The 17,720-nt window shown below is 37.9% G+C and overlaps 2 protein-coding genes across 3 annotated transcripts; one reads left to right on the top strand and one right to left on the bottom strand.

The window, feature by feature from the left end:
- Positions 1–614: 614 nt before the first annotated feature.
- Positions 615–10,078, bottom strand: zmp:0000000881 (probable serine/threonine-protein kinase kinX). Its single transcript, XM_051405260.1, has 5 exons — positions 9,918–10,078; positions 8,304–8,449; positions 7,710–7,848; positions 7,047–7,154; positions 615–6,094 (listed from the first exon to the last, which is right to left on the bottom strand). The coding sequence occupies exons 1-5, from the start codon at positions 9,957–9,959 to the stop codon at positions 5,108–5,110; spliced, it is 1,422 nt and encodes a 473-aa protein (XP_051261220.1). The 5' UTR covers positions 9,960–10,078; the 3' UTR covers positions 615–5,107.
- Positions 10,079–11,801: 1,723 nt separating this feature from the next.
- LOC127366413 (uncharacterized) lies at positions 11,802–17,175 on the top strand. Of its 2 annotated transcripts, XM_051405263.1 has the most exons (11): positions 11,802–11,894; positions 12,472–12,502; positions 12,719–13,191; positions 13,722–13,769; positions 13,914–13,946; positions 14,113–14,385; positions 15,128–15,169; positions 16,140–16,187; positions 16,296–16,330; positions 16,551–16,567; positions 16,741–17,175. In XM_051405263.1, the coding sequence occupies exons 1-10, from the start codon at positions 11,852–11,854 to the stop codon at positions 16,560–16,562; spliced, it is 1,038 nt and encodes a 345-aa protein (XP_051261223.1). In that variant the 5' UTR covers positions 11,802–11,851; the 3' UTR covers positions 16,563–16,567; positions 16,741–17,175. The 2 variants fall into 2 exon arrangements, with proteins under 2 accessions (XP_051261223.1, XP_051261224.1); XM_051405264.1 differs by lacking the exon at positions 16,551–16,567 and having other exon boundaries at positions 11,805–11,894.
- The last annotated feature ends 545 nt before the right edge of the window (positions 17,176–17,720 follow it).

A 17,720-nucleotide genomic window follows, 5' to 3' on the forward strand; every position in this document is an offset into this window, starting at 1 on the left:
TTTTATTTTATTATATCTTAAAACTGTGTTTGTGGCCAGAAGCATATCTCCTTCCCAATACATACATGCCAAGTACAAGCGAAGCAACACAATACAATCTAAATAAATCTAAGAAATAAAAACACAAACTTATATTAAGTATACAAGGAAACAGTCATTTGCCAAACCACATAATTGACCCTGTTACCCCTCACCCCAGAAGGACCACAAAGGTGATTTACTGATTTTCATCACTATAACCTCATACGATAATGCCTGAGATTTGAACATGATGCATTTTTGCTGTAGAGCCTTAAGAAGATATTATATACAACATATGAAAATAGCCATTCCTGACTGGACAATCTGTGCAGTGGTTTCCATGTACAGTTGTTGTAAGGCTGGCTAAATTGGTGTTGTCATTCAGAAATAGCAGAGGGGGAATGAATTTACCAATAATGGTAAAAGGAGTTTAAACTCTCCGACCTTTTTCACCAACAGAGAACTGGCTTTTTGTCATTACAGCTGACAGTGGATAGAAATGGACATATTCATCCATTTCTATCATTTAGTAAACTGATGACCCCTGATTATGTGACATATTATATATGAACCCAATCAGTGAACTCTTTTACTGTAAAAAAATTGTGTAAAACGAGTGATTTGGGTGAATTTTGAGCAGATTTTTTTCTTTTTTTTTAACAATCATATAGATGAAAGACTTTTTTTGGACATTCAGTGTTTTCTTGTTCCTGGTGCTTGGCCATTAACAATTTACCCGATCCCTAGGTTGGGAACCACTGCTCCAAGGTAATGACTTTGATCTGGGTTACAGAAAACATACAGAGCCAATCACAGAACATGATGCTTAAAGGGGAATGCACATATTTAAGCCATTAACTTTTCAACTTCTAACAGGAACATTAGCTAATGATTTGGTGCCCTATCAGGTTTTATATTTGTCCACCAAAAATCAAATCAAATCTGCCATTCCTGATTCACAATTCATCCCGTGTGGTTGAAGCTGATTTCCTCTTATGGCCAAATTTAACGTAATTACTCTTGACAGTGCTGTCAGGGGTAAATTATCTGGCACAGAAAAATTTGGAGGCAGGTTCAAGACTCAAATGCATTGGGAAGGCACCATTGCTTTGGGTTCGGACATTGTGTGGCACTCAGCTGGGCCTCTCCCTGCTGCTCTTATTACACTAATTACCTGTGCAATATTTGCCCGTGGTTCTGGACTGCCCTCCAACATCCAACTGACCACATCACAGAAAACATTTCGCCTAAGAATGTCCTGTGTGTGAGAAGGGTTAGTGTACATCTGTATCCAATGAGAAGCTCAGCGATGATATTACCCATCACCGATACAAAGCAGCTGTGCCTTGTCACAACCTGGCTCTGGAGTATTCTTCAGGATCTTCTTACAGAAGACCAAGCACATGTTACAGAAGTACCAGGAGGTGGTTTTAAACAACCCAGAGACATTACTCCTCAACCCTGCAGAGGAAACCACACATCCCACTTCCTTGTAATTTGTGGCTTAGAGATAGAAGGCTCCAGATCCACAGATCACAAGTCACTTCTGATACTTAACAGCTGCTGCTTTTTATCCTTAAGTCACTCATTTGTAGGAGGATTCAACATCTGAAATGTAACACACTTTAGTGTAACAAACACCAACAGTAAGAACAAGGAAAAAAAGTTACAATAAGACACACCAAGCACAGTGAGTAGAGTTCAGTGCTGTCAGCTGTGTTGTTTTAAGATTACTACATGGTGGTCGGGGTACATACAGTTCATTACTGCAGCAGTGTTTAACAAACACATTGACTGTAAAACAAGCTCTTCTGGTTCTTAAAAGGGTCTGTAAAATAAAAACAGTGCTTCTTGTTTCGTGTGTCTGAGCTCTAAATACTGGCGGACCTAAGAATTCTGCACCCAGAGCTAAAACCATTAATTGAATTAATTCATTGATTATATTTGCAACAATTTTGATAATAAATAATGGTTAAAGTAAGAGGCATTAGGCATTAGGTTTTTGGGTTGTCCTTACGCACAGATGTCCCATTCTCAGGAAGGTGATATCTCAGGAACAACAAAAAACATGTTTTTGGCCATAATTCAAGAATTCATATGCACATTATGATTAAGATTAAGATTTTCACACAAATGTCTAATAGGATGAACTGATGAAGTGTTGACATTTTATATCCAAAAGGTCAAAGGTCAACTTCACCATGACATCCTAATGTTCTGCAAAAACCCTTTTCAGGCCGTTATTCAACGCCATGACTGAACCGAAGTGTAGATTGTGACTTGATTAATTTGGTTGGACCTGCATGATGTTTTCAAGAGTTATAAGTCCTCTAAAAAAATGTGCAAAAGATATTTTAGAATGTGTTAATACACACAAAGACATAATGTATGAGCCATGTTCACAGTCTTATACATTCAAATGCTGAAAAACATTCACTGATGGCTGTTAATGCCTACAGATATTTTTTTTGTGGCAAGAAAATTAGAATTCAATTCAATTTTTCAATTCAATTTTATTTGTATAGCGCCAATTCATAACAGAAGTTATCTCAGGACACTTTTCAAATAGAGCAGGTCTAGACCGAACTCTTTAACATTAATTACAGAGACCCAACAGTACCACCATGAGCAAGCACTTGGCGACAAGGGCAAGGAAAAACTGCCTGTTAAAAGGCAGAAACCTAGGACAGATCCTCCGGCTCTAGGTGGGTGGTCGTCTGTCTCGACCAGTTGGGGTGAGAGAGAGAGAGAGAGAGAGAGAGAGAGAGAGAGAGAGAGCGACAGACAGACAGACAGGTGCACAGCAACAACAGTATTGGCAATGGCAGTCAAGCAGGACCATGGCAGGAGGCTCCACCAGGATCCATGAGAACCTGCGAGACGAGAAAGCACAAGAACTCCGGGGAAGAAGTGGAGTTAGTAACATGCATTAAAGGGACATGAATGAGTGCAGAAAGAGAGAGGAAGAGAGTAGCTCAGTGCACCATGGGAAATCCCCCGATAGTCTAGGCCTATAGCAGCATAACTAAGGGATGGTTCAGGACTCACCTGATCCAGCCCTAACTATAAGCTTTATCAAAGAGGAATGTCTTAAGCCTACTCTTGAAAGTGGTGAGGGTGTCTGCCTCCCGAACCACAACTGGAAGCCGGTTCCACAGGAGAGGAGCTTGGTAACTGAAGGCTCTGGCTCCTGTTCTACTTTTTAGAGACTATAGGAACCACAAGTAGCCCAGCATTCAGAGAACGTAGTGTTCTAGTGGGGTAATAGGGTACTATGAGCTCTTTAAGATATGAAGGGGCCTGACCATGAAGAGCTTTATAGGTGAGGAGGAGTATTTTAAATTCAATTCTACATTTTATAGGGAGCCAATGCAGAGTAGCTAGTACAGGAGAGATGTGATCTCTTTTTCTAGTTCCTGTCAGTACTCGTGCTGCAGCGTTCTGAATTAATTGGAGCGTTTTAATGGACTTATTGGGGCAACCTGATAATAAAGAGTTGCAGTAATCCAGCCTTGAAGTAACAAATGCATGGATTAGTTTTTCTGCATCTGTCTGTGATAGTATGTGTCTAATTTTTCTAATATTACGTAAATGAAAGAAGGCAGTCCTAGAGGTCTGCTTTATGTGGGAGTTAAATGACAAATCCTGATCAAAGAGAACTCCAAGATTCCTGACAGTGGTGCTAGAGGCCAAGTTAATGCCATCTAGAGTGACTATATCTTTAGACAATGAGTCTCTAAGGTTTTTGGGGCCAAGAACAAGAATTTCGGTTTTTTCTGAGTTTAACATCAGAAAATTGCAGGTCATCCAGGATTTTATGTCCTTAAGACATGTTTGTAATTTAGATAATTGATTAATTTCATTGGGTTTGATTGATAGATATAACTGCGTATCATCTGCATAACAGTGAAAGTTAATGGAGTGATTCCTAATAATGTTGCCTAAAGGGAGCATATATAAAGTAAATAGTATTGGTCCAAGTACAGAACCTTGTGGAACTCCATGACTAACTTTAGTATTTATGGAGGATTCATCGTTAACATGTACAAACTGAGTACGATCTGATAAGTATGACTTAAACCAGGTTAGGGCAGTTCCTTTAATGCCAATTTGATGCTCAAGTCTCTGTAAAAGAATATCATGGTCAATGGTGTCAAATGCAGCACTAAGATCTAATAATACAAGTACAGAGACAAGTCCATTGTCAGAAGCAGTCAGAAGGTCATTATTAACTTTAACCAGAGCTGTCTCTGTGCTATGATGAACTCTAAATCCTGACTGAAAATCCTCAAATAAACTATTGTTATGTAGAAAGTCACACAACTCTTTGGCGACTACTTTCTCCAGAATCTTAGAGAGGAACGGGAGGTTAGAAATCGGTCTATAGTTGGCTAAAACCCCTGGGTCAAGAGTAGACTTTTTAAGAAGGGGGTTTAATTACAGCTACTTTAAAGGACTGTGGTACATATCCTGATAATAAAGAAAGATTAATCATATCCAGTAAAGAAGTGCCAATTAAGGGAACAACTTCTTTAAGCAGCCTAGTTGGGATCGGGTCTAACAGACAGGTTGATGGCTTCGATGAAGAAATGATTGAAGTTAACTGATGAAGATCGATAGCAGAAAAACAGTCTAAATATACATCTAAGTTTACATTGACAGAAGTCCCTGAACTTGGAGAGCCACTGATAACTGTTGATGGCAGTTGGTGATTAATTTTTTCTCTAATAGTAATAATTTTATTATAGAAGAAGCTCATGAAGTCATTGCTACTTAAGTTTATGGGGAAGATCAATCCAATTGCTTACATGCTTGAATATCATATTACAGCACAACCAAAACCTTTTCAAGATATCTTCTTATTAAAGCTTAAAACTTCCAGCCGGAAAGATTGTAAAAGGTTGTTGTTAAGTCCATTTTATCTGTAGAAATAGGTGCCTACTGTAGCTGAATCTCAGTTTACTCCTTAGTTCAATGGAAATACATTTTATTTTCTCCTAAGAAGATACCAAAAGTGGACCCTGAACTAACCAGTTTAACCAGCACATGCAGTCCGTTTTGAGGAGACAAAACTCTCATTCTACTACTACTTGCTATTAAACTTGACATCATCATACTTGACTATCTTCCCATCACGTGTCACCACCTCCTTCTGCTCCCATTTTTCTACCTCCCCATTTTTCTCCTCAAAGCGCCGCACCACCACCCTCCCTGTTGTGGGCAGGTTGCAGGGCATATCCTTGGCAGCCTCTTCGTACAATCTCATTTTCATGAAGTCTCTGGTAAGGTCGGCTCCGCCTGTCGGGACCAGAGCCTGGTTTTTGTTTTTATCCTCTGTCTTCTGAGGGGAAGGAGAGTGGTGCAGTCTGGCTTGAGGAAGCAATCCTTTGAGTTCTGGTCTTGGTGAACGCTCCCATTTCAGCGGTGATGGAGACCTATTAAGGGGTGACGGATCTCTGTTAAACGGTGATGGAGCTCTGTTCATTGGTGACAGATCTCTGTTAAACGGTGATGGAGCTCTGTTCATTGGTGATGGATCTCTGTTAAACGGTGATGGAGCTTTGTTCATTGGTGACGGATCTCTGTTAAATGGTGATGGATCCCTGTTCACTGGAGATGCACCTCTGTTCATTGGAGATGGAGACCGGTTTGTGACATTAATGTGGGATGAAGGTGGTTTAAGGTGTTCTGTTTTAACAGGTTTATCAATGACGATGCCTGCACCTCCGGCTCTTCGTATCTCACTGATTACCCCACCCATGGAGGCCCTCAGGGAAGGGTTGTTCTCCACCATCCTACACACAGCGTGGCAGTACGGCTGATCCTTCAGGGTCTCCATGATCTTGGCGGGACAGACGCTGGGCGTGTACAGCCGGACCCGGGCACAAAGCTCAGCGATGATCTTACCCATAGCCCACACATCTGAGCGTTGGTCCCGCTGGCTGGTCCTCTGCAGCACTTCGGGTGCTGAGTAGGCCTCGTTCCCCATGTCAATGGCAGAGTTGAGACCATGTCTGAAGAACTTGGCCAGTCCCAGGTCGATGATGACGGCTCTATTTGTGTTATGCTCCACCTGGAGGACAAATGTCATTTAGTTGATTTGAAATATTGTCTTACAAAACAATTAACAGAGCTTTAAATGTGGGATAATGTACAACAAGGTGGTCATTCATCATCAACTTCTGCCCAATGATTATAGGTTTCATATATATAGTCTACAGCAATGCTAGCACTTCTAAGGCTGTACCATATCATGTCCACATCTTAGCTTAGCGTGTTAGTGTGGAAACATTTGTTAGTGCTCAGCTGAGGCTGATGGGAATGTCACAATTTGTGCAGATATTAAGAATTTGACAAATTGAAATTTTGACCTGATGATGGCAATGGATGGAAAAGTTCAGTTCAGTGTTTAACATTTAGGAAGTATACAGTATTTTATGTGTAGTTAAGTTTTTAAGTGTATAATCCCCTGAAAATAAGAATCATTATGCTTTTGTTACAGAATGAGCCTTTTATATATACGTTGAAGATAATTCCTTGGGGTGCAATTTTTGTGGCTGGTTCATATGAGCTTTATTCACTGCACAGTGGAGACTGAAGTTCAAAACAAAGCTGTAGAGTGAATTTGTGGCTATAATTATATACAGGATTACAGGAAACAATCAGGCTAAACAAAAGGTGAGGGCCCGGGCTCTCCCTCATAATAGATCAAAGGGTTTCACTCACAAGGAACTGTTAATCATTGTAACATCTCAAGACAGAGCTCACTGTCCTAAACAAAGGCAGGTACTTAAAGCCGTATTTAGTCAATGAAGATTAGTTTGTCTCAGTAAAGGGATCACTGTGATTTAAGAAAATTAAAGACCATACCAAAATAAAAATAAAAACATCAGATTCCGTGAGGCGGAAAGAGGTGGTATGATAGACTGGCTGACATTGCCAGTACACCTATACAATATATGGAATAATTATATATGTTAAGTTTTAGACTAATACACTGACAATACTGGCAGGCCTCCACTCACCATGATGTTTTCAGGCTTGAGGTCCTGATGGACAATATCTCTGGAGTGGAGGTGAAGCAGCCCTTCACACATGCCGATGATGATGGTGCCTTTATTAGATTGAGTCAACTGTAGAGGCAGACATTTGAGATCAAGTTTAACCAGACTGGCATCAAATATCACCAGCATAATATTCAAACCAACTTCCTCATGAGTTTTCCTTCAGGCCTGCATTAAACTGCTTTGCTGACGTTAACAAGGCGTAATGTGAAATCAGTGAGGCACGTCCAAACAAATCCTAGAACTGACATCCAGACTGCAGTCACAAAAACAACACAGTTTTCTGTCATTCACCTCAAAATATAACCTTTTAGATTTGTTTCAGTCATACAGTTTAAGCATGAGATGATATCATGATTTCTCTGAGTCTGAGGTTTGGTCAATATAGGAAGATTATAAGATTTATACCCTAAACCAATGCATGCTACAAGAACATGACGTGTCCCAAATGTCCATGGTGATCTGCTTTGCCATCATGGCCAAATTGAGCTTGTATTTAGATTTAAATCATGTACTGTGTTCCCTGGCTTTATACAGTTTTGCTATTTTTTGTATTCTAGGTACTACAATCCTCAATTTTACCTCGAATCATGTGACTTTTGTCTGTTGTCATGATAGCTTTACCTGTATTTTAGACTTTGATGCTTTGAAGATGGTGGTCTCTAAGTCCTCTCCAAAGATAAACTCTAGAGGAATTATCCATTTTCCATCTGCAAGAGTTATGTTGCCCAGAAGCTTCACTATGTTGGGATGATTTGCTTTGCTGCAGATCAGTGGTAGCAAGTCATGGAGAGAAAGAGAAAATGACAAGTCAGCAACAAAATAAAACAAAATAAAAACATTTTGGGCTGAAAGATTTGAAACCATCTGGATCCTCTTTATGTGAGGAGATTCTGCATAAAATGATTTACCAGAAATAATTGAATTGCAATATTGATAGTGGTAACAATATAACTGTACACTGTATTTTAAAATATGTACAGAGGGTACTTAAAGTATGCTTTATTTACATATACTGCCACCCTAAAAAACACCCCATAACAAAAACATTGATTACACAGCTGTTTTTCCTCTTCAGACATTTTGGAAACTTAGGTGTTTTACCTTACAGCATTTTAAGAAATCAGCTTCTCCTTTTTCAGTAGTTCCTTTTTAAAAATCACCTACTCTGCCATCTTTGAGAGTGCAAACATAAAAAAAAAACACACTTGTACTCACTTGTACACTTCACACTCTCTCTCCAGGTCCTTCCTATTGATGAGCTGGTGGGGGACCTTCTTTATAGCAGCCCAGGTATCATTGTATTTCTGCTTGTACACCTTCCCGAAACAGCCCTGTGCAAGTGTGCTGGTGGAATACGCCATCTAGACCACGTTGTGATGACCAGAGAGTGAAGGTCAGGCCATTTTAATAAGCAAGCTCAGATCAGACAATAAAAAGCAGAAATGTTTTAACAGAAATGTTGATTCAACATTTTTTGAGTCTGTGGTTTGTGCAGCTGTGGAGTAAATATCCGGTCCTGTCAGTAAGTCTTTGCAAGCAATGTTCCTGTTTAGAAGTGCAGGTGTCCTATGTGTCATAAATGTTGGTATTTTTGGGACTTTCCTCTTTGTTACCTTACGTAATACTTAAGAGTTGTATGATGCATGATGCATGAGCAATTCAGAAAGGAGCTACTAGTATGGTCACGGTTATAAAGGATGCAAAAGGGTGGATCTACTAGCTCTCAAATACACTTTATTTTGAAATTTGAGACTAACCACTAACAGTCTCAGTTAAATCAGGAAATATATGCAAACATTCACCAACACTGGTGCTAAACCACAGAGCTACTGCGTTGGATTTTACAATTTTTCTACACATATTTTTCATCCAAGCTTCTTCTCAGCATGAATCAACATGTTGACAGCCTGTCAGAGCTTAAAGACAAATATGTTCAAATGAAGTATGTATTCTCAGGAAGGGAGTGTCAGCGAGGAAAATGAGTAAGACTTGGGAATCCTGTGTTACAAAGGAAAGAAGCATCTAGTAAAATGAATGTTATTAATATGAATCGGAATTAACATTTAAATCATATCTATAAACAAATTAGAGATGCAGTGTGGGTGGGGATTCACAAAGTCTGAAACCCGGATTTCCTGAATCCTGAAGCGAAAAAAAAAACCTAACATTAATAAATAATACGTAATAGGTACGCTGCTGACCTCTGTAACCATATAAATCTACCATAACTGAGTCTGTTGTGTAAATAATGGCTCCCATGCACTGATCTAAACAGAAGTATTTACTGTTTTGGGGATTTTGACAGAAGAGTGACCTCCAGTCAGCATTCTGCATTTCACAGTCTTTGAGCTGTGTGTTGTAAACCAGGAAGATAAAAAAAAGCTGACAAACTGGTCCCAAGAGAATACTTAGTAGAATAGTTGGTCTTTGCATCAGCTGGAGCACAAAGTTGGCAACTTATAACATAAACACATTGAAAAAAACACACTGTCATGTTGAAGCTGTCAACAACTTGAGAATGAATAGTCATAGTATTTGATATGACTGCAATCAGTCACCTAACAGCGATTAATATTAACACAGGACAGTCTGAGACAGACTATAATAACCAGTAAACACCCGAAAGCCTCATCAGCGCATACTTTCTGTTCAATAAAGAAATTTTTAATGTAATTAAAACCTCCTGAAGTGCTACAATCTAGTTGATCAAGTCAAGGAAGCAAACAAAGAATTAAAAGGTTATTAGTCATTTTAATTCTATACTAAGCTAAAAGTGGATAAATCTATGTTATTTTGTGTCGTTCAACAGAAATCCTCTCAGGTGCCTACCTTTTGCTGTTGAGGAAAAGCATCTGCGTCAAGTCTGAACATGAGTTGACATAGTTATCTCTCTTTATACCTCTTCCACGCCTTCTTGTATCTGGTCCATGGCCTGGAGGCCAAGCTGGCACACCTAAGTGCTTCAGCAGCCTGACTGTATAGGTCAGGAAAGAGAGGCAGTTTAAACTGTGAGAACCAATGAGAATGGAAAAAGCCTGATAAACATAAGGGCATGTGACTGTGTGGACAAGGTAAGATGAGGGGGAGGGGGTATTCCCACTCTGATGACCATGTGGAAAATACAGGAGCAACACCTATGACACAGCCTGCATTCACACTGCCAGCACAAGTGACTCAAATCTGATTTGGTTGCTCATACGTGAACTTGGATCTCTTTTTTTCATGACAGTGTGAAAAGCAGAAATCTCATAGATCTGATCTTTTCCAATCAGATTCAAGTCTAATTTTGTTGCAATGTGACCTGAACAGTCATATCAGAACTCTAGATCTATGTTCATCATGCAGTCACTTAAGGACCATGACCTGTTCACACTGGAATCTGATATGGGCCACATTTGACAAGAAATTTGAACAACCAAACAAGAAAACCAAAAAAAACAGGTTTGAGCCACAAATCAGAATTTAATGCTAAAACCTGCAGTGTGAACACATAGCAGCCCGAATATAGAGGTTAGTTAAATTGACACTGACTCTTATACCCACCCTGTATATACATTACATTAAAGCACCCCCCTCTTCCGCACAGTTTTCTTTTCTTATCTTCCTTATCTTTATTTATTTATATTTTGAAAATACTTTATTTTTCTGTGTGATTTGTATATTTGTATATATGTATTTGTATATTTTTTGTGCACCAATTGTACCAGGACACATTCCTTGTAGGTGTAAAAACCTACTTGGCAATAAACATAATTCTTTTTTTTGATCAAGGTTTTATTTTATTAGAATTTTCAAATAGTAAACAGCGCCACAGAGGGGCTTAATAATCAAAACACATACAAACAAACATAATAACACTAAAAGAACAAATACAACCTCCAGCTTGCTGGCTCCAGCCTCTCGCTGCTTCCTGTTTTCACTGCATGTGATTGTTTTCCATTTTGTATTTGTTCTGACATCTTAATGCTTCACAATAATATTCTTGTCTTGTATGCACTTCTGTGACTTAATTTATAAGTGTTGTTATTTGACCTCTTTATTTTTAAAGTCCTGGTTATGACCATGTCTGAGATCAGGAACTTGCTTTGGAGTTTCCTACAGACGTACAAGATCTGGAAACACTGATTCAGGAAGTTGTCATTCTGAAACCGAAACAAACTCAAAATCTAAAATGACCACTTGTTTTTTTCCTTCTCCTCCTGTTTGTTTTTTAATTTGCGAGACACGAAAACAACAAAATGAAATGTAAGAGATTAAAAAGAAGAAGGAGGAACTTTGGGGTAAATCATGCAACAGTTTAATTCACTGGGATAAATGTGAGTTTAAACTACAATAAAAATGTGTACAAATAAACGCTTGTAGGTAGGTTATGATTGAATGTGTATTGTACGTGATCACCCGAGACACATTTTAATCTGAGGTATAAAATGGGCCTCTCTTTGCCCCTTTCTTCCGGTTTGTTGCACATATGTTGTTGATGGTAGTTACATGAAAAGCTCTAACCTGTAAGAACCCAGTCATCCCATGCATTAGAGGCCATTAAAAGAAGACAAAACAAAAAAATTATATTATTTAAAAATATCACAAATTATTACATCTTTTATAAAATGAACTTAAAATTAAAGAAACAAACACGCTGTCTCTCCAGCAGGTGGAGATGTTGTTACAATAAATTTTAGCAGTAGGATATATTTAATTCATTTCCTGTTCAGCTTCTCATACAGCAACGTCTCTTGCTGCTGCTGCTGCTCAGCTTGACAATAATGACCCATCCAACGGATTATTTTTTACATCCTCGGTCAGAAAGTAAGTCCGTTCATTTATATTCCATTTCTTTAGTTTCTTTAATTTAAGCTTCACTCTTTAGTTAAACAGAATGAAAACTTTTTTGTTGTGCTCAATGGCCTGCTGCATGTTCCATTCATTAGGCCTGTCAAAACTGGATGACTTGACAGGTTTTTTCCGTCCTGAGGACTAAACTCATGTAGCCTTTGATCATATTACAGATTTTAATTACTTCGGTGACCAAATAAATGATTTTATTTATAATTTTAAAGCTGTAATTGCACTAGTACAAATAGGGAAGTAAATAGGAGCATGTGCTTTTTGCCAGACATTCCCATGGACAGTTGCTGTGTTTCTGTTTGATCTAATTTCAGATTTATCTCATTATATTACTATAATAGTTGTATTTCACTGTCACGTTTCTTTTTAAAGCTCAATATTAGAGTGTATACTTTTTATTAGAGGAAATGATTATTTTATAAAGTAAACAAACAGTATGCCTGATTAGTATTTTCCCGGTAATTGAAAACAAAAAGTTCTGTTAAAAAATAACCGCTATTCGTAGTTTTAACTGTTTATTTATGTTTCAAACTTGAAGGTGGCCAGAGCTTGCACACTCAGGAAAGCGGGTATGGTTCTCTTCTGTTTATTTATCCTTCGAAAAATTTTTTCCTTTGGATGATGTCATCTGAATGTCATGTAATCCCTTGCAAATATCATTTTGATATTAGCTGCTTACTTTATTTGTTTCCATGAATGCACAAATGTGTCATTTCACATGTATTTCTTTGGAAGAACCACCACCTCTCTTGCTTCTACTAAGAAGATTTTTTTTCATATTACAGTGATGCCGGCCTCTCCTCCAACATGGCGCATCAATTCAGTGACGATTACAGTGTGCAACGTGCTTTGCCTGTAGTAGATAAAGGTAGCTTTGTAATACCAATCCCTAATGCAGAGCCACGTGTTTTTGAGCACCCTGAAATGTCAGGAAGGGTAAAATCACACACATCAGTGTTTCGGCATGCTGCCTTCCCTGTTGCTCCCCCACTGGCACGCCCTGTGTCTGCTGAGAAATTGTCCACTGTTGTTGTCATCAACTCACAAGCCCACCCAAAAGAGGAAACTGCTATGGTTTTACCCGGAACAGCCCTTACAGAGGAGCAGTCAGAGTTAGTAGGAGGAGAAAGCTGCATCATGGACACTAACAAGAACACCGGGGCAAACCCACGAGAACCAAAAGGCCCACCACTGATTCCTGGAAGGAAGATCAAAGTCAAGCATCGCAAGAAAAGAGCTGCTGGAAAGAACTGGAAATGTAATTAAATTTCAAGTTTATTAGGAAAATAACATGTAATAATATATATCTGCATATTATTTAAGTAATATACACACTCTATTAGCTATGCTATAAATTCTAGTTTTACAACGTTTATAATGTATTTGGTTACTTTGCCAGAAATGTGTAAACACAATTATACTATTATTATTGAAATTATAGTTAAAGGTGCCATTGTACTGGACTTTGTTCCATTTTCTCCCCCTCCTATTTAAATGCATGAGGGAGGCAGAATATTATAAACTCCTCTCACTGTAATGCAGTCCTGCACAACACCACATGTAATTATAACCGTGTTGCTAAAACATATAATTGAATTAACATTAAAAAAGATAAGATTGTACTGGTGTATTTAATTAGGTGAGTCTATAATTGTCATTTTATTACCAGTATATTGGTTATGATATGCAGAAATCAATGCCAGTTTAGAGTGTACCTCTACATAATAATACGTATTATATTTTAATAAATATTATTATAACTTATATATAATTTGGTCTGTGTTTCAGTGTACCTTCAATGTTGCATGGTGCTCATTGCTCTTGGGGGCTTTCCTGGTATGTGCTGAAAAGTGATTATATTTCAGTGTCACATAATTATGTGCAATTTCTTCATTTATTTAGGTTAGCTAAAAATTACCTTTTATTGTGAACTCTGAACACTATTTTGACCAATAATTCACAGTATTTTTTTTAAACCAGCCGTAGGTTCTCAACCTCCAGCAGACCAAGGGCGTAAGTTTAGACATTTTGTAGTTAACCAAGCTGCAGTCATTTTATTATTTCAAGTTATATAATAGCAATATTCTTTTACTATTCAAGTACCCTTGTTCTGAAATTTAAATGAACACACATTTACCTCATGTTACTCATAAATGTTGTTCTCTTTTTTTGAGCGCAGTTCAGTGTTTTATCTGCAAGGATGAGGAGAGATGCCCAAATTTGGCGACTATTTATGACTCTGATGACACTCTTGTGTACGAAGGGGATCTCAACATTTCGACATCCCAAAATAAAACCCTCCCAGAATGCTGTGGAATCTCTGACCCTACTCCTAAGACCTGCGTTGTGTGCCGTTATCACTCCACCATCACCATCATCTGCTCAGAGAACGTTACAAAAATGGAGGTGGAAGATAGTAAAGGAGGACAAATTCTAAACATCTCTTCTGGCTGTATGTATTACATGAATGTATCAAACATGAATCCCTTGTTCCTTGGTTAAAAAGGTTAAAGCTAAGCTAAATGTGTATTAAAAGAGAAAGTTTTTCAAACATTGGGTAGATTCTACTGCATTTAAATTAATATTTAATTTGGCAAAAACTCATAAGCACACAATGAAATACAAGAATGTAGATGACACATCAAATAACAGGGTGTTTCTCAAAAAACCACCCACGATTGAGATAGCTTCCTGTCTTGTGAGCTTTTTTTTTAATTAAAATTAGTATTGTTCCCATAAAAGATGTAGCAATTTCTCTGTGGAAAGGCAACTCTGCTCTTTTCCCATACAATTTAAAGTTCCCCTCCAGATATATATTAAGACATGCATACAAATAGTCTACTTGGAACATTAATGTGTGCCTGATGTGTTTCTTCCACAAACAAAAGTATAATTTCCAAAATCCTTGGAAAAGGCCACTACTCTTACCTCTTTAAAAAATCCAAAACATATGAATATGCATATTTTGTTCATTTCTAAAGTTTTCTGCTGGACACAAGATGTCTCCTACGTCACTGTAACGTCCATTCTCAGTATATGTGCACTGAAGGCTTCAAGTTTCCACATTATCTTTGTATAAGTTGAATATTGGACCATTTAAAATCATCAATTATCAATGCATGAAAAAGTGAAAAGTGAACCAGGTGGCTTTGTGGAGTTCCTGATGATATATTAATGCATTTATTCTTCTTCAGGTGTACAGCGCACCTGTGGCCCTGCACATAATGGATTGATTGGTATGTGATTGACACTATTACTGAATGTCAATTTGATGCAAACATTGATGAACTGAATTATAGATGCGTGGCCATGTTTTGATTTGTAATACACTTAATCAATGCTTACTGCGTTTATGGAGTACTTTGCGTTGGGTGAGGATTCGATGATGCTTTAAACGTGCATTAGGTCAGAGAATGGTGTGGGAAAGTTTTCTGACTATTTAGACTGTATAGATAAACAGGGATGATGGCTGGCTGGATAATGTGCAGTAACAGCTCATGAGTGACAGCACAGGTGAGGTTTGCCCTTCATTTACTGCAGGGGTCCCAAACTTTTCCATCCCATGGCCCCCCAAATAGCATTAGCATAGAAATGCAGCCCCCTTTTTGTAAGATTGCAAGATCAAAAATCCACTGGCAAAACTGTAGAAAATGTAACTATAAAAAAAATAAAAAACTAATTTCATTACTTTTATTATATATTTATATTTCAGAATCAGAATCAGGTTTATGTAAGTTTTTACACATACAAGGACTTTGACTTGGTGCATTGGTGCATAAAAAAAAAAATCACAAAAATTACTATTTTTGGAAATACTGTAGTAATTTCCTGTGAAAACACAGGAAATGCTCATCTCACATCACCTACAGCTCTGTCCTTTTTGTGCCTTTGCACATAAAACATACAAGTAAATCATTTTTCATCATTTTTGATTTGCTGCCTTTTGAAATGTTTTTCATCTGAGTTTCCCTCTCTCACTTTCTCTTCTTCTTTCTCTCCTTTCTTTTGGTAGAGGACCGGGTGGGAGGGGGGGTCTGTTGGCATTCTTGCACCGTGTGCTTTGTGGTCGACCGGGCCTTGGCTCTGGTCCGTATCCCCTCTCTACCCTCTCTCGCTTCTCTGACAAAAAGGTTCTGAACATTACCTAGCCTAGCTTAGGTTTTGTAGAGTTCCTGGTACTATTTTAATGTATTTATTCTTCTTTAGGTGTTCAGCCACTCACCCATGGCCATTACGGATTGATTGCTAGTGTCGGTATGTATTTAACACAATCACTCAACGTCAGTTGGATACTGACATTGATAAACTGTGTGACTTTAAACAAAGCCAGATTTTTGACAGCTACGTCTTTTTATTTTGCAGTCCTTTATGTGGTGGCAGCGCTGGTGATCTACATTGTAAGTATGACTTATTATGGTCACTGGTCACAACTTTCAATGTGTTAAATTGAGAAACAGAACTATCTTCAGTTAGGTTTCTGCATGAGTCACTAAAGTGATTATAAGTCATACATACTCCCAAGTAAAATCTTCAACGCCATTCAAAGGATAAAATTGACTTTATGTTGTATATGGTACAACACATTTTTAAATATGTTTTTTATTCCTTTCCTGTTAGCACTGCCATTAAAACAGGTAGGTTCAGTCTGTATTAATAGATTACACTTCATTAATGAGCCCATTTATCATTATCATTGAGTTGTTTAAAATATGAACTTAAAAAATACAGGACGCCTACTAGGTGACTTTGAATATTTTTAACTCAACAGATGCACACTAGACACTCAGATCGTGTTTTTTTTTTATAGGACTGAAAAAAGAACACTGCATGATCAAGAAGGAGACAGTAGTGTGCTGAAGCCATCCACTCGCCAAGCATAATAATCCCTGGTTTTAGCTTCCATGGGGATGCCATATAGCTGTGCAGATTTTTTTTAATGTATACTGTTTGGGACAACTGCTTTAGACTAAGGACAGGCCTGCTGATTATGTTCTTGATTATTCAATGAATATTTGGGCTATAAAATGTCCAAAATTATGTCATCAAACTGCTTGTTTAGTCTTGCTTTGAAAAACTAACTGGAAATTATTTTGCTATCGATTAACTAATTGCTTATTTGACGAATCAGGTTTGAGCTCTACTTGATGATTATAAAGATTTTTGAAATTAGCGTGTTTTCTGCTAAAATACCCTAATGAATATGTGTATCTGCTGCCTTAATTAAAACTTGCTTTAAACGGGATCTGGTTCTGTCATTATTCTGTCATTATTAATCAGGGATGGACACAGTTGTCAGATCTGTAACTTAAATAAAAGTAGAAACCAAAACCAAAGTGTAGAAACACTGACACTTGTTACAAGTTAAAGTCATGCATGTTTACTTGAGGTAAAAGTACAATGGTGGACCTACTAGCAGCTATAATGAACTGAAAGTAAAAGTACTCATTACACAGATTGGACCCTTTTCTGAATAGTTGGATCGTAGTTATTGGTGTTTTAATGTGTAAGCATCATTCTTAAGGTTTAACTACTGTATTTACTGTTGAATAGTTAAAAAAAAAAAAAAGAAAACAGGCCGGCAGTAGGTCAGTCTGTAGGGACTGCGACTATTTTTGGAGTCCACTAATTCGACCTCATTAAAAACACCATCTGCAAAGCCCAAACATCCAACTGTGGGAAGAAAAACGTATTCTTTAAGTGGAGGGGGACTTTAAGTAAAGGTTGCAATACCAAGTTGTGGAAATACTCTGTTACAAGTAAAAGGCATGCATTCAAAATCTTACCTGA

Source organism: Dicentrarchus labrax, unplaced genomic scaffold (assembly GCF_905237075.1).
Source record: "Dicentrarchus labrax unplaced genomic scaffold, dlabrax2021, whole genome shotgun sequence".
Taxonomy (NCBI): domain Eukaryota; kingdom Metazoa; phylum Chordata; class Actinopteri; family Moronidae; genus Dicentrarchus; species Dicentrarchus labrax.